Here is a 25,875-nt window from a genome sequence, read left to right as displayed (position 1 = left end):
TAGGCATTGGACCATGTGCTCTCCAGCCAATGAGGATCTGATATTGGGCAGCATCACTTAACTCTGGAAGACCAAGCTATTAAGAAAACTCATAGAGTTACTGTGTGTAGCAAAGTGTTCCTCTTCACAATACCAACAAAATGTAACATTCAAGAAGAAAATGAAACTTTAATTAAGGGATTTAATGTAACATGAAAAACTGAAGCATTAGTCCAGGATCCTGGATCAAGACATAATATAAATCAAATGCCACATGAAATTCTAAAATTAACAGTATGATTTTAAAATTTGACAGGAATTATGAATAGGCCAGGCTGCCCAAGAACAGTTTTCTCTTTAACTGAACATCCCACTTGGTTCCTAATTACTCTCTTCTCTGCCATGTTTATTCTTCAAAAGTGCATCCTGTTCTCTGATTGTTCCTCTTTTAAGCATGTATTCCCTTTTTTATGGAGGAAATAAGTACTCAAATATTTCTGTAGTTTTGGGGGTACAGGGCTATCTCTTAAAGTCAGTAATTAAAGAGGACAAGTGAGCACAAATGCACAAATTAACCAGCCAGCCCTATACTCCTCCCCACCACAGCCCCTGTTAAAAAGAAAAAAGGAAAAAAAAAAAAAAAAAAAGACAGGCTTTCTTGTCTGCATTCATCAGGAAGTGACCTGGACACTTGAGTAGTGAAGGTCACTTTAGCTGTGATTGTAAATGTACAGAATGGCCATCAGTACCCTTGTCACCTCACAGCTAGCCAGTAATAGCAGTGGTATATGGTGAGGTATTTGGGAAATACAGTGCTGGGTAAAAGCCTTCTCAAAAGTCTATGATGGCCTCAGAATGCCTGTAGCCTGGATGTGCATCCCCAACAGATGCATCAACTCTCTCCACACCAGAGGCTCAGGCTGTCACCTGCAAAAACTTATCTCATCAGTTCTCTCAAACTCTACCACCAAGGCTTTTCAAAGAACTAATCTCTTCCAGGCTTATGACAACTTGAATTCAGTTATCTAGAGGACCAAGAATCTCTCATTTTTACCCCTAAAGATCTGCACAGCTCCGAGGAAAACATATGCTCATTGTATTTGTTACATTAATCCAGGGAGGGGGGATGGGAGTGAGCAAAAATGTGTATATTATATAAGTAGGAATTGCAAGAGCATCCTTTTAAGATTCAGGCAGTATGAAAACTAGATCATTGTTGATAGAGCTGTTCACTACCCAACCATATCCCCCAAAACATCATAACTTACAGGTTACATAACCTCCAAGACTTGAGCAGGAGAAGGCTGGGTTGGGCAGGGGTAGGAAAAAGAGTGTCCTATATTTAAATGACATGGTTAGTTGAATCTGGGTTCCAGACTTGCATAAGCTTCTTGTCTACACTTTGCCCACTTAAAATAAATCCAATCTAGAACACCTGAATCACAGCCTCTGTAACTAGAAGATACTACAAAAGTGCCTGTGGTTCACAGAGAACCTCTCAAAAACCTCAGAGATATTAATTTCAGTAGTTACTAATGTCATTTTATTTTGAACTTTAACAGCTTGACTAACCCCCTATCCATCAGTCTCTTAAGAAAGAGTCAGAATCCACCCAAACTCCAGCTATGTCCTGGGTCTCTAACAATGCAAGACATGTCTAACACAGCCCACCTAACACACACCTACATACTGGTGACATGCTTCAGACATTGGGGCAATCCGGATCCACACAGTTATTGACCAGAGATATATTATCTCGCACTTACTCATCCCATTAACTGAAACCAGATGATCCCTGTTACTTATTATAGGAGGCAGGGGTAGACTGATATAGTAAAGCACAACTCTGAGGCAATGAGGCAGTGGATTAAAGAAGCCTAATATGCCTTGAATATCAAGAACCACTATGCAAACTAGAAATATCATCATGCCTCTTGGAAGCCATCACCAATATAACCACTATAGATTTCCTCTTAAGGAAATTAAAATATAAGATCAGTTTGAGTTCCCACTATCCAAAGAAGATTCAGTCACAACATGCCCAGAGGTACAGTGTGACTAATGAGGAGGTAGGCTACACCCAAAAGAACTGCAAGATTTTTCCAATTTATATAGGCAGAAACCAGGGAAAGATATTTGGAAATGTATATTAAGGGTGTAGGATAATGGTGAAAGGAAATTAAATTTGGATCAGGCTGCATTTATTGAAATGAGCCCATTAAGCAGAGATTCTGGATTCAGTGTTGTAGCTCAAGGGTTAGAAAGAGTCCTAGCAGTTTGTTTGGGCGGTTGGCTGAAGCATGGACCAAAAGGTGAAGTCAAAATGCCAGAACTACCCTGATATAATTTAGTTGAGGGGATCCAAAGGCTTAGAGGGATTGGGATGGTAGAGTGGATTTATCATGCAAGACCTACTCACCCACCCCAACCCCTCCCTACAGGAGTGTCCAGAAAACACATCTTTCACCACAACTGTGAGGAATAGGTTTGTGAGAGCAGTGCCATCATCCCTGAAGAGCTCTCTGGTTGCTCTCTCGTGGGTGACATACTACTGTGGGGACTGCTGCCACTGACCTTGGATCCTTAAACACAACTGGGAATAGCAGATTCAGGGTTGGGAAGAGTAAAACGGCAGCATTTAATTATCAAAGACAAAGTGGGTGTAGCTACCATAATGGATGACAGTGTCAGAGCAGAAATTAGAACGGTCTGGCTCACAGAGACCAATGGCATTGGCTAGTTGATCATGGGTACTTAGAGGTGAAACAGATGAGCAGTCTACTAAATTTTTATTTGATATGTATTAACAGAAGGGTTCCAGGTCAAGTGAATTAAAGTCTAACTTCACAAAAACAGAGATGTATTTCCCCTTGATCAATTCCCAGACTTGAAACAGTTTACTGATCCAGAACCCTTGGATGAAGGAAAGGCCAGGTATCCTTGGGGATGGATGCAGCTACACCAGCCTTCCCCGAAGGGACCTACAGCCTTTTATCAGGGTGACTATGCATTAGGGGAAAGATAATGATCAGACATTCTGGGGATTACTGGGCACTGGATCTGAACTGACATTAATTCCAGGAGATGCCAAATGTCCTTGTGGTCCCCCAGTCAGAGTAGGCACTTATGGAAGTCAGCATATTTAGGGAAGGGTTCAAGGAAGAAGGTCTTTGCTCTGAACTGGAATTTCCTTCCTTGATTGCTGTGAGGAAGTTGGATTGGAAGGTATTAGTTTTATGATTGGGTATCTTAATAAATCTTACCTAGAAGGAGGGGTGACTAGACTGAGGCTGAAGCTGTAGTTTATGGAGAAGCAACAGTTATTCATATTAACCAGGTGAGAGGTACGCTTGGCAATTTTTGTGGTTTGGATAATGTATTGTTCTGTCTGTGTTTAGACATAATTAATAGCGTCTTTGTCTGATATTGATGGTCTCTAAAATTGTCTATGCTCAACAGGAGAACCAAACAGCTCTCAGATGTTAGGGATTTTTCTATCTCACACGTCTTTAAGTCTGTCTCACTGAGAAGTAAGACAAAGTGCTGGGAGACAGAGGGCCACCTAAAACAAGGACAAGATGGCTGATACTAAATAGAGTCCCTACTAACTTAGTGCTTAAATGACATACAGAAAAGAGATTATTCTGAAAAATGAAAAGCCTCCCTTAATTCCCTTTGACTTTAGCTTGATCTCTAGTCCCTTACAGTTAATCTAAATTTTTAATGTAGCAAGATAAAGAATATGGAAACAATATGGAATATGCTGTCAAAGTCCCCAGAATTCCTTTAAATGTGGACAGGCAGCATCAAAACACAAAACATAAAGAACACTCAAAACAGGGAAAAAATCTGGGTGAAAGATCATGCAGTTACTGTGAACAGCATTACATGACATTACAACCCCTTTTAGTGCTCTGGGTGCAAATACCTGCAGCCCTTGAGAGTGTGAGGTAAGTGAGAAAATAACTTACTTAACTGGATAAATGTAAGTAGAAAAGGCAAAGGCATTGCTTGTTTACCACCAGCAGAGATCCCCTTGGTAACTGCATCAATTCCAAATTTAGAGAATACTATATGCACTGTGGAAGCAAAAGGAAAGACAGCTAATCCACATATGGAAGACAGGGAAAGGGGAGGGATAGGGCCTGGAAGGTAGGGGGATCAACTCAGAAAAGAATTCGTAGAGGTTGTAACGTGGAAAATCCTGCAAGACACCATGCCAGTGATGTCCTCATGTACCTCATCTGTTCAGACATTCCCACCCCTCTTGCCACCAGCAGGCATTTACACATGGTTCTCCCGTGGCCCTAAGAGTGAGAAGATTTAGTATCCTCCCTCCATTCATAGAAAATTCCGTGAGGGCCACTCAGAGTGGAGGCTGCATCAAAACCAGGGAATTTCCCAGTCTCCCTCCAGGTCTCTTAATATAAACTCTTCAACTGGCAACAGAGGTGTCATTACAGAGGATTTTTCTGATTGGCCAGAAGAAGATCTGGCAGGGTTTGGCTGGGTTTTCTTTAGATTTTCTTCTCAGCACAGGGCTCACCATTGCTCTACAACTCAGGAGAGCAACGGCGAGCCCACCTTGAGGAGAGGATGGTCCTAAACAAAGCTCTGGTTTTGGTAGCGCTGGCCCTGACCACCATGACTGGCACCTGTGGCGGTGAAGACATTGTCGGTGAGTGCGCGGCTGCGGGGTATGGGGTCTGGAGATGGGAAACAGGCAACTGAAGGGGAAAAGAGGTAGAGATCGGCTGGTAAATTCTAGAGACTCCAAAGGCACCTTCTCGGTGTTAAGCGGAAGGGAAAACAATGGTCGTTCCTCCTTCAGGAAACCAGAGCTTTTGCAAGGTTCACCAATTCCGTTATCCGGTTTCTAATGTTGGATCCAGTGAATACACCCTGGAGGCCTCTTTGGCTTCCATTCATGATTGCCTCAAAGATTAGAGATGTTTCCACACGTGGATTACCTTTTGTTATTAAAAATGTATGCACTGTTACTCCCCAAATTCTCTGAACAACTTTCAAAGATTTTTATGTATTTCTTCTTAGTATATCTCGGGGTAAACAGTTCCATGAATTACGTGTACTAGGTAGCTGTAAAGAAGGGTGTCCCTTTCCTTGTCTCAGATTTGCATACACTTCCATGAGGAGAACTGGCACAAGTGCGGGGTCGGTAAATGAGACCAGCAGGCTGAACGCCTTTAGAGGAGTCATTTTACCTCGCGGTCCTCATATTTCAGCCCAATTATCTCACCTGTGTCCCCTCACAAATAGTCAAGTAAAATAGGAATGAAAATATGCTGGTAAATAGTGAAGACGTAGAAATGGCAGTGCTTATTTTTATTTTTTTAATTATTACTATTACAGGTGTAGCTTCATATTTTTTTCTTTAACAAAGTAGGGAATATTTTTATTTTTATTTAAAAATTGAGAACTTTATGATGAAAGGCTTGGGGATCTAAATTATATTATTCTCAAAAATGTTGACCCAAATTACAAGTACAGATGAATTATTTGGTCCCTTAGGCCTCTCTGCTTTTGCTTCAGACATTTTTCCTACCCTCCCTTCGGATATTCTTTTATCCTCTTTTTCTTTCAGGATCCATTCCTGGCCCTTTTCCCTGCTGATTTGTAGACATGAGTGGGTTTGTAAAAACCAAAGTATAAAATCAGAGTCTATATCTGGATATGATTAAAAAGGGGAAGTGTTAGATTATATATATGATAGCAGAATTAAAAATCTGTGGAAGTACATCACACAAACAGTGTTCCTTAAATTAAACCATGGACTATAGTACAATTATTTAAAAATGTGCTATCATCAATTATAACAAAGTTCCATACCAACAAAAGGTGCTAATAATAGGGTGCTATATGGAAATCCTGTATTTTATGCATGATTGTTTTCTAAACCCATGTCTTCTTTAATAAAGAACAGAAAAGAATGGAAAAAAATAACCCCAACCTAGAAAAGCCAAATACTTAAAAAGGGAAATTAAATGGAAGGTACTCCACAGAAATGTTGCCATATTATGTAACTTTCTTGGGGTAAAGTAGGAACATGTTGGAAGTTAAGCAGTTATCTTAGGTTAGTTGTCTTTTTCTTACTCCCTTGTTATGGTCTCTTTGAAATGTTCTTTTATTGTATGTTTGTTTTCTTTTTAACTTTTTTTTCATACAGTTGATTTAAAAAAGAAGGGAAAGTTTAAAAAAAAAAAAGAAAAACAAGGAAAAAAAAAGATGTAGTGCCCCCTTGAAGAGCCTGTGGAGAATGCAGGGGTATTTGCCTACCCCACCTCCATGGTTGCTAACATGACCACAGACATAGGGGACTGGTGGTTTGATGGGTTGAGCCCTCTACCATAGGTTTTACCCTTGGGAAGACGGTTGCTGCAAAGGAGAGGCTAGGCCTCCCTATGGTTGTGCCTAAGAGCCTCCTCCGAATGCCTCTTTCTTGCTCAGATGTGGCCCTCTCTCTCTGGCTAAGCCAACTTGAAAGGTGAAATCACTGCCCTCCCCCCTACGTGGGATCAGACACCCAGGGGAGTGAATCTCCCTGGCAACGTGGAATATGACTCCCGGGGAGGAATGTAGACCTGGCATCGTGGGACGGAGAACATCTTCTTGACCAAAAGGGGGATGTGAAAGGAAATGAAATAAGCTTCAGTGGCAGAGAGATTCCAAAAGGAGCCGAGAGGTCGCTCTGGTGGGCACTCTTACACACACTTTAGACAACCCTTTTTAGGTTCTAAAGAATTGGGGTAGCTAGTGGTGGATACCTGAAACTATCAAACTACAACCCAGAACCCATGAATCTCAAAGACAGATGTATAAAAATGTAGCTTATGAGGGGTTACAATGGGATTGGGAAAGCCATAAGGACCACACTCCACTTTGTCTAGTTTATGGATGGATGAGTAGAAAAATAGGGGAAGGAAACAAACAGACAAATGTACCCAGGGTTCTTTTTTACTTTAATTGCTCTTTTTCACTCTAATTATTATTCTTGTTATTTTTGTGTGTGTGCTAATGAAGGTGTCAGGGATTGATTTAGGTGATGAATGTACAACTATGTAATGGTACTGTAAACAATGGAAAGTACGATTTGTTTTGTATGACTGCGTGGTATGTGAATATATCTCAGTAAAATGAAGATTAAAAAAAAAAATGGAAGGTACTCTAATCTTCAGAAAGTTCATTGACTATGGTTGTTCCCATTCTAATTTTGCTTTATAGTGGAAGTTCCACCTGCTTCTCCAGTGCATTTGGTTTATTTGTTCCAAATTTCCTTTTTTGGAACATCGTACCAGAGTGTCCTGTTCAGGCTTGACTTTTCAATTCAGCACAGAGGCACAGTGCGAAGGGACCAGGGTAGTTTTAGAGGTTTTTGAAAATGTTTGTTTGTTTTTTATTGCTTTTAAAAATGGAAGGAAAAAACGAACTTTTGGGGTCAAAGAAAATGTTTTAATTTTTAATCCATCCTGGATTATAGTTGCCTTTACATCATGGCAGTAATAAAATATAATTTTTAATATTTCTATGGAGGAAGGAGCCCATGCAGACAAGGTGCTTAAGGCTCACAAAAAGATAATGCAGCCTTGCTCTTTGCTAACACTGACTTTCATATGCTTCTGCTACCTGTGTGCCTGTCAGTCTTCCAGTCTCCTCTTGTGATCCCAGAGAAGAGCAATTGTCCTTCAATGCACACTTTTGTGTACAGTCAGCTAAGTTTGGGGGATACAAAGATTAAAAGACATGATTTCTACCTTCTGGAGAGTATAGAGATTAGTGATGGAAGCAATAGGGTATGGGAAAGTATCAGAACCATAGCTGGGCAGGGCAGGGGACCCAGCTGAGGTGGAAACTACAAAAGTGGATTGGTTCCAGTTGGCCCGGCAGTGTGATATTCTCCAGCAGCATTTGGAAGCTTAGGACAAATACCAAATGAAAAGAATGATTGCATACATTCATGTTTGAAAAGGTTAAATGAGAAGATTCATTGCAAGGATCAGGAGGCTTTGTTGAAGGGCCTTTTAAATGATTAATCAAGGAGGTCATGCCAGGTAGGGAAGAAAGTGGCTGGAAGAGGACTACGCCAACTTAGAGAGCAGGACATTGAGACAGAAGGGTTCATGCTAATGATGTGGTCAAAAACACGTTTAATGAGAAGGCTTAATTAATGTTGGTAACTATGCAGAAACTTCAAGAACAAACTGGAGGTCTCCAGGAAATCCTAAGAGAAGAACAGAGCCCTGTGAAGACATGGGAACATGAAAGGATAATGCAGTTTGGGATGGTTGGCAGATGCAGTATTTGTAGAGAATGTTGGGCTATAAGGCTATAGATGCCTGCATCACCGAACTCACCGCAGCAAACTGTATTTGTGCCTTTACTTACCTGACTCTCCCACTATTAAATAAGCTTATAGATGGCAGAGACCATGCCTGACTGCTGTTATGTTCCTTACCCCCTGCAACATTTAACACTTTAGTAAATGAGGATGAAAGGAATGAAGTAAGGAGAGAAGTGGTAGAAGGCTCAGATATGTCTTCACAAAGATGTCCAGTTAGGTTCATTTGGGCAGAGTCATACTGTGCTGGCTGCTGACCTGCTTTGACATTGTCCATGTGAGGGAAAGGGCCACAGTTTACCTGGACTCCTCCAGTGAATATAAGCGTAGAATATAAGAAAAAAAGGTAGAGTGGGAGATGACTGAAATCCAAAAGCTAACAAGGTTTCCATTTGTTATTTCGGCGGGAATCAGGTGCTCTCATCCAAGGGATCACTCCTTTTAACAAAACAGAGACTTTAGCAGCATTGTTTATTTTCAGATTTTTAAAATGTTGTCCCTGTTCTTATAATACTCTTCCTTATATCTAGCTCTAAGGAACTCTGTCAAAGCAATAGGATCCTGTTTGCTTTTCTTTGTTAAAAATGAGGAAGAGACCCCTGTATAGTGAATGTCCTGCTCTGAGCCAGTCCTGAGAGGTGAACAACCATAATGAATGTGTTAGTGTGTTATGAGTGAATTAATGAAAGTGATGAAAGAATTAAGTGAGAGATAAAATTTACGAAGGAGAGGAAAGTAAACTTAATCTCTGGGGAAGAAATTTTAAATACCATGATAATCTACTCATTCTTCCATCATTCAATTAAGATATTTACAATATTTATTATATACCTTCTATATGCCAGGCACTGAGCTGAGCACTCAGGATATAGGAGTGAACAGGTCATGTAAAAGTCTGCTCCCATGGAGCATACATTGCAGTGAGAAAGACAGACTGCTGGAAAGCTGCCAGAAAATGACCAACTCTATGAGGGAGGGGACAGGTGATGGGAATTTTGTCCACACTGTGCCAGAGATGGACTTTGAAAGTCAGTTTCTTCCATCACCTTGTTTAATAAGGTTCTTTTCTCCCTGCTTTCCTCCTTCCTGCTCCTCACCCTTGCTCATTAGCTGACCACATTGCCTCCTATGGCACAAACGTCTACCAGTCTTATGGTTCCTCTGGCCAGTACAGCCATGAATTTGATGGAGACGAGGAGTTCTACGTGGACCTGGAGAAGAAGGAGACTGTCTGGCAGTTGCCTGAGTTTAGCACATTTAGAACTTTTGACCCACAGGGTGCACTGAGAAACATAGCTGTACTAAAACACAACTTGGAAATCGTGATTAAACGTTCCAACTCTACTGCTGCTACCAACGGTATGCATTCACTATTTGGTCTGTCTTTATTGAATTTTTGCCTTTGTGCTAGGTCTCACTGCCTTCTTACATAGGATTAGATACCTGTCCTTCCACTCTGCAAAATCCTTTCCAAGGAGTTCCCAGATTGTCTCATGGTAATTGTTGAACACTCATCTCCCACCTCACAAATCACATATTTCTATGTAATTCAAGAGCCCTTATTTCCCTAACGTGTTCCTTGAATCCTTTTAGAAGGGTTCCCAACAACCTCCTAACTTAATAAGTATGCCCTCATAGAAAAGGAACAGGGATAAAGTGAGGGCAATGGATAGTGGTGCCCAAGCAGAAGAGAAATAAGAACTCTTCCACTATCACTTGGGGAAATGTTGGTGGGAGGGCGCCTCAAAGATGCAAAGTTACTAGCAATTGACATCAACGCTTTTCTTCACCGTAGAAGTTCCTGAAGTGACTGTATTCCCCAAATTTTCTGTGACACTGGGCCAGCCCAACCTCCTCATCTGTCTTGTGGACAACATCTTTCCTCCCGTGGTCAACATCACATGGTTGCGCAATGGGCACTCAGTCACAGAAGGTGTTTCCGAAACCAGCTTCCTCTCTAAGAGTGATCATGCCTTCCTCAAGATCAGTCATCTAACCTTCCTCCCTTCTGCTGATGATATTTATGACTGCAAGGTGGAGCACTGGGGCCTGAAAGAGCCACTTCTGAAGCACTGGGGTGCGTACAACCTCCACCCATTTTGGTACCTTCTTGTTCTCTGTCAAGCCCAGAACATCCTGCCTTTTAATCCCCTACTCTTATTGCCCTAAACTTGTTTCCCACATTTCAAGAGTTTTTAATGATACACTTCACTCTCCTCTCTAACTAAGCCCAGTACCTCAAGTCTCTGCAAAATCCCACACCCATGCACATGCACACTATTCTGACCTCAACAATTTCATTTTTACAGAACCTGAGATCCCAACCCCTATGTCGGAGCTGACAGAGACTGTGGTCTGTGCCCTGGGTTTGGCTGTGGGCCTCGTGGGCATCGTGGTGGGCACTGTCCTCATCATCCGAGGCCTGCGCTCAGGACGTGCCTCCAGACACCAAGGGGCCTTGTGAGTCGTGCCCTAGAAGAGGGCAAGGTGAGGATTCAGATTTGCCAGATATGAAGCTGTGGTGTAGGGGGAAGGAAAGCTGTAGGAGGAGGCTATGGGCATAATTCAGGTTGAAAAGCTGCAGGAGAATAGGAAAATGGTATGATGCTGGCACAGAGCCCCCCAGCACCATCACTCTCATGTGTCTCCTGTTACAGGTACGTTGTCCATCTACAACAGAAGAAGAGTGGACTTGCCAGATGACCTAGCACTCCTTTCTGACCCAGTTCATCATTTTCCTTCCTTCCTCCAAATGTTCCTCCTCTCACCTCCTCCCCAGGACTTAAGGTGCTGTATCCCCTCAGGACTCCTCTGCGCTCTCCCCCAACCTCCTCATTTTTTTTTCTCGCTTGTTACCTATGGTGGAGATCTCTGGTTATTACACCCAGCTATCTAATCCCTCAGTATTCTTGATCCAATATCCCATGGAGGCAATAAATCTCCCTTTGTGAGGTCTTTTATTGAATTTTTTCCTTTCTTTCATCTCAGGGATGATGGGGAACTTGGCTAATCATTGGAGACCCTTATGCTTCAGGTCCATTTAATCTCACTTCCCATATCATATTTCATGATATGAAACATGTTTACAGGAGTAAACAAGTATAGACTGATAATATTTTGACAACTTTGTAGAGGTAAATTTCTCTCTTTCTGTTGTTCCATCCTTGACCACTGCCACCCACTCCCTCCGATTCAGGCATCAATGAATTGGTGTAGATTTATTATAGCAGAAACACAAAAACAAAGAAATAAGCCTGTACTCATTTCAATATAGAGACAAAAGTCAAAATTGCATACCAAAAGTCAAAATTTGTTCCACAAACTTCAAATTTGTGAAGAATGAAAGAGATAGTAGAGCTTTCCCTCTTCCTTCCCCTCCCGTGATGAGATAAGAATTATTTAGGCAAGGAAAGAAATGGAAATCAGTTAGGAGAACAATAGAAAAAGAAAATGACATGGGTATTTGAGAAGAACCAAATAGTTTGCTTAGGGTTAGTAATAATGGGAAAAGGGAGGGGGATAGAAACCAACAGACATATTTAGGGGCCCTAGAACAGAGGTGTAGTTCACCTCGCTTCCTAGATGGAGCCCTACTTGATAACCACATAGAGTTTCTTGTGCCACCAAGCCACGTTGGAGACAGTAGAGTGAGCATGGCTGTAGGATATTTCAAAGCAGATAATTCTAAGTCTTATAACAGTGGCAAACAGACAACAGAAGCTACACAAAATGTGGAGGTCCAGAATTGGAATACTATGCTGCAGTAAAAAAAAAATAATGAAATTTATAACGTCATATGTGCCATCATGGAAATATCTCCAAATCACAGTGTTTACTTCAAAAGCAAGTTATGAAATGACATCTACAGGCTATCACACATGTTTAACATCCACACAATCCATATATTATCTATATATACTGACATATGCACTCAAAAATGCATACAAAATAGTTTTAAGAATGCCCTGTAAACTGAGGAAAGTAAAGTACTGATGTAGAGGACACATAGGTGAAGAAGAAAAAGGGGACATTTAGCCTTGCATATAAAATTATGTTTTTAACTAGAAAAAAAAGTTATGTGTTAATTATGTTGATTTTTTAAAGAAAATCAGTGGCAGCAAAAACATGGTTATGCTAGAGCTTCTCCTCGTTCCCCATCTCTGAACAGCACTGGATAGTCTATCTGTAAATTGATTTGAACCTCCAGAGATGCTTGGAGGTTTTGTGCACAGTTGCAAAGGAAACTAATGAAAGGCCACTTTTCAAATGTAACGTATCCCATTACACTCTTGGGTAGTGCACCATTCCCACTGAGGAAGATACTTTTGAACATATCCATATGCTTTCCACTCACCCTTTCTGTGAGAACTTGTATTTTGTTCAGGTATCTCTGTCCTTTATGTGTCCATATCCTTCAGGAGAGTCTGGCTTCATCACACATCTTTATCTTATTTAGCTTAACACAATAACTGTTCATTATTTTTCTTTAATGGTGAGGGGTCTTAGAATAGGCAAGCTATATTATTCATACGAATGATGGAAAAAGGAATTTTCCTTATGTTGTTGGGGAAAGTTTTCTTCCTCATAAACAAAGTCCATATTTCTAGATTGTATTGGGTGAGGATGTGACACCACCTAGAGTTGCTGCAGCCTTCCTGGGATCATGAGGGAAGCTAGATTGAGAGAATTATCTAGTAGAATGAGAGCCCTGATGTTTAGCACTGGAGCCATTTTTCTTATATACTTCTTTTTGTGTATGAAACAAATAATTCCATATTGTCAAATGCACTTTTAGAAGGGGTGTACTGTCACCTGCATCCAGCATCATCTGAACTGACACATATCATGGTCATATACAAACACCTCCTGATTGACATAATCTCCAGGCTTGAGATGGGGTGCACACTTAGATGACATACTCATATATAACAAAGATCTATTTATGCACAAGACAATGGTCCAGGAAACTTCACAACTGTGGTAACCTGGGATTGGAGGATTTAGAGTCTCTGATCAGTAGATGTGGATGAAATCTGCAAAGATGACTGTTGTTCAGAGAACAAACCTCCATAATATGGGATAGAGGTAGTTAGACTTCAAAGAGATCAGAGCACTTTCATTTTGAAAACTAACAGCCTGCATCTCTTCATCTTTCTGATGTTAGGACCAGAAGTTCATTTTCTCTCTTGCCAAATGCTTAGTACTCAGAAACTGGAGGATTCTTTGACTTCTGGGCCCTTTTTGACATATCCCAAACTCTTATAGTGCTTAGGACAACATTTCTGCCCCAGATAATGCTTTAAATCAGTGCCTTTCCTTCAATTATATACAAAAAAATTATATATAGAGAAACTACTATATAGCAATTGCAGGTTGGGTTCCCTGGGAAGCAGATTTGGGGGGGCGGTATTTGAAAGTGCTCTTGATATTAACACCTGTGGGAGAAGAGGATGATGCAATTTTTTAGAAAATGGACTGTGAGGTGGTCACAAAAAAAGGTTCATTCAAACCCCCAGAAAGTTCTGAAGCTACAAGGGCCCTTTGAAGTTGTCCTACAATTGGGAAGGGTTCAGGGCCTTTACACCCTACAGTGCCCAGTCAATAGAGATGAGTTGCCCCTGGGAAGTGGGGTGCAATTGGGTGAGGCAGCTCTCTTCAGCTAAGGCAATTCCCAAGGAAGGCTGACAGCTTAGGGCTGTCACCCAGCAACATTCTCAGCAGCTAAGGAAAGAAATTCTTCAGTCCCAAAGGAGCAATCTAGGTGGAACAGAACAGCATACACTACAGAAGCACTGTTCTTGTCTGTATTCCAGTGGAAGGAAGCAAACAAGTGTTCAGAAAAATGGGCCTCCTTCCATTAACTCAATTGACATATACTATTATCCTATGAACTCTCTTCCTTTAGTTAAACATCCCATGAGAGTCAGGAAGGGGAGATTATGATGCAGTAACATGTTAATCCTCAGCAAAAATCAAACCTCAGTGGCTTAACTCTGTTTCAAGTCATTCAAGAGACTCATATTATGAAGTCTCCAATATCTTGTACATCATCACCTCAACAGTACTTCCAGAAGTTTCAGGGGAAGATAAAGCAGACAGGATTTGGGCCCACTTTTAAGTTCCATTGGCTAGTACTTGTCAAATGGCCCCGACCTAACAGCAGAGAAGACTGGGAAATGTACAGGAGCTTATGGAATATTGGCTGATATTATTCAAAGTGAGACTAAATGTACATGAGTGGTAGGTTATTCTCTAGACCACCCATAGACTGTTCTCCAAGTTGAATGCCTAATAAGACTTAGTTCTTTTTGTTAGCAAACTCACTTATAATGGATGTACTTGTTATTTTAATTGAATTTTCAATTAAACATTATATTAACAATGAAATCTCATTGCAAAGTAGTTGTTTCTATGAAACTGCCACTGGAAGGAAGAGGAGACTCTGGGGCTCTCATCAAGAAGCAGTCTTCCAGCATGAAGGCAGAGTGACAACGTTAAATTGTAAAATTGTCCTACAATATACTCCACCACTCACTACTAAGATAGGGCTTGTGTTTCAACTAGGAAAACCAGATTTCAATGTCTCCCTAAACTCTCATTCTGGTTCATTCCCCACCCCTGCCTCCTTCCTTCATAAGTTCAAAAGCAAAGAGGCACATCTAGAGACAGAGGGCTGCCTGAACAGTCCAGCACAGGCTCCCATTTTCCCCAAGGGTGCCTCACCCTCTTGACTGCTATGGCAGGTGACAACACCTGCTCTGAGGACGATGAGCCCCAGCACAAAACCTGTGAATCCACTTGGCAGTTTGTTCTGGGCAGGTTCAGACTATGACCTTGACCAATTGTCGGTGTCGGCCTCACCCACAAAGTCCCTGTCTGATGACCTGTAGCACAGCCTGGGGTACAGGAGACAGAGGTACCAAGGGAGCATAGTTCTCCACTCTGATCTCCTCCAGGAGAAGGAAGGGCCAATGGCCCAGTGGGTCCAGTTCGTAGGGAGGAAGGGGGAAGGGGCTGCCTGCTTCTCACAAGCATAACCTCAGAGATACATTCTCAGTCACCTCCTTAGTGGCAAAATCCAGAGACTGAGAAAGAGACCAGCTTTCAGCGTGTGGCCCATGTCAAAGGAGCCACCGTGTGTAGTGGGATATCCCTAATATCTGGGGAGAGAGCATCAGGAATCAACAGGTCACTGTGTCCAGACAAGAGAGCTCTGGCCCCTGAGAATTCCAGCTTGGCAGAGCCATCAAGTGACGGTGCAGGAGACAAGGATGGGTGGGGTGTGAGTCTGCTTTCCTACTGAGGGATCCTAGGGCCAGAGGGAGCTTGGCCACTTGTGGAGTCCATGATGCAAAGAAAAAAAAAAAACCTTTTATGCCACTCCGCTGTGATAGGGATCTGGAGGCTGGGGTACCCCACATGCTGGGGGGAGTCATTTCCAGCATCACAAGGACCTGGAAAGCCAGCCCTCATTCCTAAATATAGGCTGTGGATGCAGTGGCAGCTATCTCCATCCCATGTGCAGAGCAATGTTTTTGAGAGGGTGCACATTACCCAGGCTTGGCCAGTCAGAGTCCTTCCTAATATTGTTCCAACTCGGGGAGATACACTGGAGACACACGACAGAGACAGAGATAGGACGTGAGGTCATGAGAAAGAGATACAGAAAATAGAGATTCAGAAGGGAACAGAGATAAAGAGATGCAGAAAAATAGTGACAAGGGGGAGAGGGATGAGAGAGACAAAGACAGAGATCCAGAGAGAGACACAGAAAGAAATACACAGGGACAAAGAAAGACTCAGAGAAAGAGAGAAATTTCTGAGGTAGAGATACCTCAGAAAGAGGAGAAAAAGATGATCTCTCTCGACCCCTGAAATCAGCTTGATGCCTAGACTTCCTTGAAGTGAACAAAATAAGTTTGAGTTGGGTTTCTATCACTTGGAACCAAGAATAGGAATTCTTGCTGGTTATGCTTTCTGAAAAATAAAAATTCGCCTAGACCAATGTGACTTGCCAGGATATATTTGAAACACCAGCCTGGTTCTCTGTGACACCAGAGGTCACTATATCTGTCCCCAAACAATTCCACTATGCTTACTTACACAAACTCACCAAACTGGAGGAGAGGCCAGGATACCCTAAGGCCGCTGCACTGAACATCAATACCAAAGAACCACGGATGACGGAGCAAGTGCACTGGTTTTCCATCTCCTCCGCCCAGCCTTCTGTGGCACCCCGTGCTTCCAGCCTCCTTCTAGCCACGGGTTGGCTGGGTCACCTCCGAATTTGTTCCCTTCATTCTGCAGTGGTTTCCTGCCTCTGCCCAGTTAAGGAAACCCAGGGTACACATAACATGTGGTCATGTTTAATTATGTCAAAAGCTCTATTCTCAGGTGAACAGTTTTGATGTGTGTCTCGCGCGGTCTGTGGAGGGAGAATAGAAACAGAAAGACCCTTTGGGGTCTGAGTGGCTGCAGCTGCAGCACAGGCAGGGGCTCCAGGCTCAGTGATGGAAGCAGAAGCACAGGCAGGATCTTGGGGCAGGGGTCACAGGAGCCGACCTGGTGGCCATGTCAGTCACTGCAGGACCCTGACCTCAGAGGCAGCCAGGCTGACAGGTGGCCGGGAATTCTGGGCAAGGACGAGGCAGGCCTTACAGCTGAGCAATAACCAATCCCAGTCAGTCCTCAGGGGTCAGTGCAGGAGCCCTGCAGAAGGGAGAGGGAGTGTGAGGAGAACACAGCAGCACACTGAGGCGCACACACCCTCCCACAGGGCCCCCATAGCATCAGAGAAAGCTGAGGTGCAGGGCACCTAGTCATCACCTCCCACAAAATCTGTGAGAAGGTGAAATCCACTAAAGTGAACACAGAACTTCAGCTTGACACACATGTGTGGGAGGCAGGCGAGGAGCTGTTACCCTTCCAGGGAATATGAAGGTCTGAGGACTGATGGTTTCCATCTTTTTAGTTTCTATCTTTTCATCATTGTAGACTCTTCCAGTCACTGACAAATGCCTGCAGCAGTAACTACCCCATGTGGCACCAAGTGGGCCTCACTCTGGTATCCCACCCTCAAGACAGAGAGGAGTCGCCAGTTATGACTTGGTTCTGGGGAGCAACCTCTGGAATTTCCTACAGAAATTTGGTAAACTTCTCCCCTAACTCTTGACCCTGTAGCAGAGACTCAACCATGAACCAAGACCTCCGTGTGCAGGTACACTCTCCTCAGGCCCTTTCCTCTTACACCTGCTCCCCCCACTCCCACCCCCCACTGGATCAGAGCAAAAATATTACCTGCTGGTGGAGGCCCACGAGACCCTGAAAAGAAGTTATACAGAAAAAGCTGTCATTATGCAAACAGGCCCAAAGGGAAATGAGATATGCAACTAAATTGGAAAGTTATAGTCTCTCCCCACTCATGTACCATGAGGTCTTAAGGGTACTAAGCTAAAAGCCCCAAAATGAATGAAATAGTCACTAGAAGGAAGGGAAGCCAAGGCTCTGACTCTTCAAGGAGGAAATTTTCAGAAAGGAGCCAGTGAGCAAGGACAAACTGTAAGGAAGTCCTAGGACAAACTCTACCAGTCACCTGTGTGGTATGGCTACCTTTCAACCAGTAAAATCAGATTCCAGCATCTCCCCTTGGTTGGTCCATCTCCTTCCACCACCAATCCAGCCTCTTTCTTGTCAAGAGGCAGAAGCCTCCCTGAACAGAGGGTCTCAGATACAACCTGTCTTCCCCATTTCTCTCCCCAAGTCCCTTACCTTTCTGACTCCTACGATGGATGATAAGGCCCAGTCCCAGGAAGATCAGTCCCAGCACGAAGCCCCCAACTCCACTCAGCATCTTGCTCTGGGCAGATTCAGACTGTGCCCCTGGGGAGCAGAAGCTGCATGTCAGCATTTGTCCCCATACCCACGCTGTCCCATATGGTATCCTGGAGTCTAGTCTGAGGTACAGGAGGTGGAGATGTCAGGGGAACCTAGTTCTCCATTCTGACCACAGTTAAAGGAGGGCAGGACTGACTGACAGACCCTGGGACACAGTAGGTAGGAGAGGGAGAACGAAGGAAGAGGATCCCTGTTCCTCTGAGACATGTCCATAATCTTAGATCCTAAGATCCAAGACACAGGCCTTAATAGTCCATTCTCCAGAGCTTTGAGGCTGGGTTCTGGAGACACAATTTATAGAGTGCTCTCTCTAGTGCCTGGAAAGACAATGAGACCAGGATGGGACAAGAGGCATTCTGGTCTCCTGTGATTCCCAGCTTAGCAGTGCCATCAGGGATAAGAGATGGGACGGGATGAGCCTTTCCCTGTCTTGTGGGGTCCTCAGTGAAAGGAAACAAACTGCCCCTTACTCCACTGCACGCTGATGGGGCTCCGGAGGCTGGGGTGCTCCACGCGGCAGGTGTAGACATCCCCATGCTGGAGCATCATTTCCAGCATCACAAGGATCTGGAAGGTCCAATCCCCATTCCTAATAACAGGGGTAGCCACAACACCGGCTGTCTCTTCCTGGTCATTCCGGAACCACTGGACTTTGATCTGGTCTGGATAGAAATCAGTCACCGAGCAGACAAGCATGTTGTGGTGGTTCAGGACCTCAGTCCTGGAAAGGGAGATGGTCACTGTGGGCTCCACTAGGAGAGTAACAGAAAGAAACACTGAGTGAGATGTAAGACCACAGAACACAGCTCCCCAGGGGGTAAGTCCCTCCTTGGAACCAGAGTGGAAAGATCCCTGGATTCCAAGTCTTGGACCAGAATCTGGGCTCCATCACTCATGGTGATACCTATCAGTCTGTTCACTTTTCAGTCTCAAGAAATAATAATAATCATTCTATGGAAGTTACTATGTTGATAAAATTGAAGCACTTCAAAATTATAAGTCACTAAATTTTATAGGCAAGTATTCATAAAGTTAAAAATAGTAACAATAATAAGCCTGGATTCTTTCCCTCTCACATATCTATAGAATGTCACCATCGGGATGGATGCTGGTGACTCATCCTAGGGTTGTGACATTGTTTTCTGTTAGTGTCAGTGTTTCCCACAATAGAAAAAAATACAACTTTGACTTGCACCTACTGGTGTGAGACTACCAATACTAGGCATGGCCTCCTGAATAGTTAACACGGACTGAGAATTTAGATTTTACAGACATTTCTGTGTCTGACAAAGTAGAACAAGTGACCACCACATCTTTTCTACAATGCAGTGTTTCTCAGACAGGCTTTATTCTATAATTCTCATCCTGTACTATGAACAACATTTGAGAGCAAGAACACTTCTTATGTGTTTCCAGTGAACACAGCATCCCTCTCAGCTTTTAGTCTACCCTTAGCTCAGATGCCCTTCAATGGTGAACTCCCCACAAAAATTCATATTATTAAATGCATACACACCTATCTTCATATTATGTATGCCACCTATACTTTATATTATTCATCCATTGATTCATTTTATTCCTTCATTTAGCAAATATGTATTTGGCAAGTACTAGGGATTCAAAAGTAAACAAAAGACCATAGTCCCTACTTCTGTAGGACTTGTAATGTAGTAACAGAGACAAACAAGTGAAAATGTTATTTCAGAAGTTTAGACATTTAGAAGGAAAAGTAGGGGAGCTTTGAAAACAAATAGCATCAATAAAACATCATGTTTGCCCATGCCTCAATTCCTTTATCTTCTCAGATTGCCATCCACAATCAAATATGACTCACCTTTCCCTCCCTAGTAAGAATTTCTTCTTTGTTCTGAAATCAGAAATTATCTTATATGTTCTCTTATAGAAAATATTCTGAGATTCTTACAGAGGTTGGCCGGGATTAATGAGAATGTAATGTGAACTTTTAAGTGTAACTGAGCCATGGTCAACAGGCAGCCTCAACATCCCAATTAAAATGCCACCCACAAGCCAACTCCTGAGTCATGTTTTTAGTTTAGACTTTAACCCTCACTCAGGTTATCTCTCCTAGAATCTAACAGAAATCATAGCTGGCTATACAGACCCATAAAATCTGTTCACTTTAAACAGAATGGGAGTGAAAAAGAGTGTAAAAGTTCAAAAGAAAAATGCTAAAATAATTTTCATGGGAAAGAACTGAAATAGAAAAAAATATAAGTACTAGGTGGCATGAGGATATGGGCCAGAAAAAGTCAGAGTGCAGAGTAAGCTAAAAGTTATATGAACATGCATAAATAAAACCAAATCAGTGAATTTTTTAAACTCTTGAAAGTATCATTTTGTCCCAACTACACAGAAAATAGGCAGAAATAGATGCCCATTGCTGCTTCTGGTCCAAGCTGGCTTTAATGAGGATTTGCTTCCATTAGACTCTACATACATGTGGTGAAGAACAAATTGACCATTTTGAACTTCAGGGAGGCTTCAGGAAGCGACAGTGAACTGTGGTTTAATTACTGAGTGTTTTTGTACCAATATCAGCATATATAAGTGGCGATATCCCTAACTCACAAGATCCCTGTAAAATTAAATGGTATAATAAAGATGGTGTTTAGCAAAGGAATTGCCTAGAAATAGGTGACAATTAAATGGCTGGGATTATCTTTCAGAAGTCCTACCCCTGAGGGGTACGGTGATGGGGGGTGGGGGAGTCCTAGCCCAGGAGAAAACCGTAACAATTTTTATTCAAAAATTTAATGTCTTCAATTTATTTACTCCAAACTCCAGCTCTTTCCATTATGCCACTTGTGGAGCTCTTCTAAGAAAGTAAGGTTCTGGTCACAACCATTAGTGTTGTTTTTATTTTTAGCAAACATTCTTTTCCCAGACTTTGCATTCACAGATTCTAAATTATTAGAATCCATATAAAAAAAAGGGTTCATTTTCTACTGTAAAACATTAAGCAAAATAGTAAAGAATAATTAATTAAATCGATAAGCAAGGCTCCATTTACCCTTCTGTTTTCTCCTGGACCTTAGCAGATGATGGGCAGCTGATTACATGCATTCATTAATTTTAAAAGTTCTTTTGAGTTAATGTGTCAGTCAACGGATCAAATACTAGGGACACAACGAAAAACTAGGCAGTCCCTGGTCTTAAAAAGCTCCAGACTAGTGACACCCACTTAAAACAAATAGAATTAAAATGAGTAATGAGTTGAAACTAAGAAGCCAAAATACAATATGCCGTGAAGAGCCCGGGCGCCAGTGGGGAGCAGCCCTGTCCAGCGGGGCTCTGCGGCTGGGCCTCGCTGAGACGCTCCCGCGGGCACCGGAGGAGCGCGGCCTTCCGGGCGGAGGGCGCTGCTCGGGCCAAGGGGCGGGCGAGGAGCCGAACGGCATCAGGCACGAGGCGGGATGTGCAGAACTAGAGCGGGAAGCACAGCAGAGAGCGAGGCGACCACGCAGACGGGGACAGACCGGGCAGGTAAGTTCCGGGGGGGGGCGGGGGGGTGGACGTCGGTCCTTCCTCCTGTCCCCTCGGTCCCCGCCCCTCCGCCCCGGGACGCCCCGCGCTCCTGGCCCCTCCGTGGACCCGGGCTCAGGTCCCACCCAGGGGCCGCCCCACGCCCGCCGCGCCCGCAGGGTCAGGCGGGTCCCCGGGCCTAGGGCGGGCGGCGCTCACCTCGCCGCTGCAGAGTGGTGCGCTCTTCATTCTGGTAGTTGTGTCTGCACACCGTGTCCACCTCGGCCCGCGTCCGCTCCAGGATGTCCTTCTGGCTGTTCCAGTACTTCGCGTCCGGCCGCCCCAGCTCCGTCACGGCCGCGTACTCCCCCACGTCGCTGTCGAAGCGCACGATCTCCTCCCGGTTATAGATGCATCTGGTCACAAGCCGCACCCGCTCCGTCCCGTTTGTGAAGTAGCAGAGTCCCTTAAACTGGTACACGAAATCCTCTGCGGGGAATCAATGGCCGGTCAGTGAGGTCAAAGCCGGACCCCGGGCGCTGTCGGCCGGCACCAGATCGGTGGGATAAACTGAAAACCCGGCGGCGAGGCCTCGATTCCCGGCCCGCGACCCCGGGTTCTCCAGGAGGAGGCTCCTCCTCAGCCCTGCCCGCCCTCCTCTGCGGGCTTCGCACAGGAAGGGGAGGGAGGAAAGCCTGTCCCTGAGGGCAAGCCCCGGGACCTGTGATGCCTGCCCTGGGAATGAGTCAAGAGGACAGCTGGGTTGATTTGCTTCCATCCCTCTATTTAGAGACATCAGGACATTCTCTTAGGAATCCCATTTTCCAGAGAACTCCCGGGAACCTCAGAGGCAGTCAAGTATCCACATAAGCCCAGGTGTTCAAGAGAACGATGGGAAAGACCAAGCGAAAGACCTGGAATTCTGCAAACATCAAGCTTATCTTGGTCCTGACAAGCATAGTCTTTTTTTCTGGGCAAAGTGCCTTCTGCCCCAAGCCCCGGTTTACTCTGGATTTCTGCCCCTGCCCCACCCCCCCAATCCAACCCAGTGTAAGGGTCCCTCAATAATGTTTGGTCAGAAGGGACAGACACCTGCCTCCTAGAAACGACCATTTTATTCATGAAAGGAGCACACACTTTGGAATTAGACTAGAGTCCAGTTAACCTGTGCCAGTGCTCAGCTTGGGCAGATTACTTAACCAAGTAGGCTTGTCAGGGGTATAAATGTGTGAAAAGAAAGTCACAATACACACACAGAGGGGTGTTTAAGAAGATTGAGAAAGGATTTACAAAAAGATACTAACCCTGTGTCTGAAATCAGAGGTTATTTGCCTTCTTTACATTCTCCTCTTTCCTAAATTCAACCCACGCTCAACTCAAGTCTCTGATTCCCACTCGTCACTATTTTGACCATAAGTCAGTGACATTAAAACTAAGACTCCCCGTGAGTGATCACCCAGATACCATGAGTTTAAGCTTTGCTTAAATACCAAGTTTGCCTCCATGAACTCTCCCCTAAAGTCAGGACTGTAGACCCATTTTCTTCAAATTCCCAGACTACAGACACCATCGCTGCCCTCCATTTCCCCAACCCAGAGTCCCACAGTAAATGAAAACTATCTAGTCTAGACAATATCTTAGGGACCCTTCTTATATCCTGCTGTGTCTTTGGAGAAATTCTTATCTTCAAAAATAACCCCACACTCAGTTTGTCCTGTCCCTGGTAAGAGATACACACCCTATGTTCCCTTCTCATTATAGCATCCCCAAGGTTAAGCCCATCTGGTGAGGTCCATCCTCACCTCATCATTAGAAGGTGGAAACAAGAATGTAACATAGAGTTCTTTCCCAAAAAAGAGGAAACCTATCATAAAAGACTGTGTTCTGAGTTCGTAGAGTTCGCCAGCCCCATACCCCCATGTCCCTCAGAGCCTGCCCTCTGTCTTGTACTTACTAGGAGAGTCCCCTCCATCAGTCATTGGGCTGCCCAGCACCATCAGCACCAGCATCAGAGGCACTGCCCGAAGTCCACTGGTCTGCAGAGTCAGCTTCGCAGGCATGATTGAGAACCAGGGGGAAAGAGTGATGGAAGTCCACACAGCTCGCACAGATGGGTCGGATGCACTCACCTCAGAGAATAAAAACCTGTTCATGCTTCTTCTGTGCATCTTAGAATTGGAGAGTCCCTAGGAAAGGAGCCAATCAGCACTGGAGCTGAAGTACCTCATCTGTCTCTGGGCAGACGGTTTTTATGAAGGTTCTCAATCGAAACTGTGCTGGATGGACATCTGAAGTGAAGACTTCCTCTCAATCATAGAAGATGCCTGTCTAGATCTGAAGACTTAATGCCTTAGGGGTTTAAAGAAGCAAAAGAGAAAAATGATTCGAGTAGATACCTTTGTGATATTTACTTTGAACCTCTTATTCTTATACTTGGGATTTTTAATAGGGATATAAGTGGTTGTATATTTCAAGTGAGGGAAAATTATTGTCACAGAGAAGTTCACCTCTATTATCTTAGACATTCTGAGGAGCCTTAAGTTGTGGTGAGAAAAGCAGGGTTCTAAGAGAGAAATGATGTGCTTTATGAGAGTCAACAAATTACTGAACCTCTTCTTGCCTCATAGACAATAAATGTAAAATGTGGATCATGTTTCATGCATGTTACACCTAGATCTTCATATATACAAATTTAAGAGTAATATGAATTTTTAATGTGAAAAATGTTCTTCAGCTGTCATATGTAATTGTTGGAAATATGAGGTTAATATGAAAAAAAAAGGATACTCAACCCTGGTGACAAGTGTGATACTTCTTAATGCAAGAATCTATTACACTGGTGCTCTCTGAAAGTGTTTGAAAAATTAATTAAATTGGATTTTCTCCTATAAACTCTTCAACTGCTTAAATCCTCTTGGAACCATGAAACAGGCCCATCTGATGTCAACAGATGCACAATCCACAAACTTCCACAGCCTTCAGACACAGTCACCTTTAGTTTTGAGGCATGGAGAGTGTGAATGAGGGAGCAAATGTTTGGAGTTACAAGTCACCCTGTGCCAGCCCTAAACACCAAGTCCCAAATGGCAGAAATATTCACTATTCTTTTAATAAATTATCATGCTCCTCTTGCCCCTAAGGGCAGTAATAAATGGTTATAAAGCCGAGCAAACATAAATTATAACCCTAAACAAGACAAAAAATATCTCCTCCTTTGTTCTTCCCTTCCTCCCTCTCTCTCTTCCCTCTATTTTAGGGTCTCCTTTTAAAATAGAACACAGGATCTAAAAGCAGAATATAAAGAATTTACAAGGTAAAGAGAAATAGGGAAGAGACAACGAAAGTTTCCAGTTGTGGCACGTGAAGGCATTGAGTTATTCCAATATTATGATATTAGTTGTATAATTCTAGCACAACCAGGTCTGGGAAAAGTTGTCAGTGGGCTTCCACTAGCAGTGGCACACTCAAGCACGCTAGGATCACACTGGTGCGATGGAAACATAAAGGAAAAACATCGAACTCAGACCTTGAATGGGTAGGGGGACAAGGAAAAATGCTCAGAGAAGGACCTTGAAGATGCCTTCAATGCCCTCTGCCCCCACTCCAGGATCTCTCAGAATAACAAAGGCCTCTGTCCCACACCCTCCCTCCTGTCCTAAGAGAAAAGCTCCCTTGGTTCTGTTTTGCGAGTGTGCAGCTTAATTAGGCTGCCGCTGCACCAGAGCTGGGGATTCCCCCATCTCATAGGCCTCTTCACACAGACTTTTCCACTGGCAACAAAAGCGTCAGCTTAGAACCCTTTTTAATTGGCTAAAACGTCATCCGAAAGGCTCTGGTTTGGGCTTCTGCCAGCTGCTTCCCTCTGACGTTCTCCGGAGGTCTCAGCGCTGTCCACATCACTGCTCTGCTATGGAGGGCAGCCGCTGCTGATGTGATCTGGCCAGAGACAAACACGAGTGGGACAAACATCCTGGTTTCGGGGTGCCTCACAGGAATCAGCTTCCTCTGACTCTGTGGATGCAGGGCTCTTAGAAAGAGGGCAGTGTATATCCCATGTGGGTAGACAGAAAAAGAAATTACTAATGTGACAAAGTTATAGTAGACATTCCTCAGGGGACCGCCTCTGTTCCCTCAGGGTGGATGACAAAAGTTGTCAACACCTTCCT

The 25,875-nt window shown here is 43.6% G+C and overlaps 2 protein-coding genes across 2 annotated transcripts; one reads left to right on the top strand and one right to left on the bottom strand.

The window, feature by feature from the left end:
• Nucleotides 1-4,503: 4,503 nt before the first annotated feature.
• Nucleotides 4,504-11,297, top strand: LOC119539992 (HLA class II histocompatibility antigen, DQ alpha 2 chain-like). The gene is made up of 5 exons (XM_037843937.1): nucleotides 4,504-4,657; nucleotides 9,443-9,691; nucleotides 10,128-10,409; nucleotides 10,642-10,819; nucleotides 10,990-11,297. Exons 1-4 carry the CDS (start codon nucleotides 4,576-4,578, stop codon nucleotides 10,794-10,796), a joined length of 768 nt encoding a protein of 255 aa, XP_037699865.1. The 5' UTR covers nucleotides 4,504-4,575; the 3' UTR covers nucleotides 10,797-10,819; nucleotides 10,990-11,297.
• A 5,379-nt stretch (nucleotides 11,298-16,676) lies between these two features.
• LOC119539991 (HLA class II histocompatibility antigen, DQ beta 1 chain) lies at nucleotides 16,677-23,877 on the bottom strand. Its single transcript, XM_037843935.1, has 6 exons — nucleotides 23,664-23,877; nucleotides 21,929-22,198; nucleotides 18,697-18,978; nucleotides 18,101-18,211; nucleotides 17,630-17,653; nucleotides 16,677-17,041 (listed from the first exon to the last, which is right to left on the bottom strand). Exons 1-6 carry the CDS (start codon nucleotides 23,875-23,877, stop codon nucleotides 17,028-17,030), a joined length of 915 nt encoding a protein of 304 aa, XP_037699863.1. The 3' UTR covers nucleotides 16,677-17,027.
• Nucleotides 23,878-25,875: the final 1,998 nt, after the last annotated feature.

Source organism: Choloepus didactylus, chromosome 7 (assembly GCF_015220235.1).
Source record: "Choloepus didactylus isolate mChoDid1 chromosome 7, mChoDid1.pri, whole genome shotgun sequence".
Taxonomy (NCBI): domain Eukaryota; kingdom Metazoa; phylum Chordata; class Mammalia; order Pilosa; family Megalonychidae; genus Choloepus; species Choloepus didactylus.
Note: the sequence above shows the minus strand (reverse complement) of the source record. Positions and strands in the feature narration are given on the sequence as shown.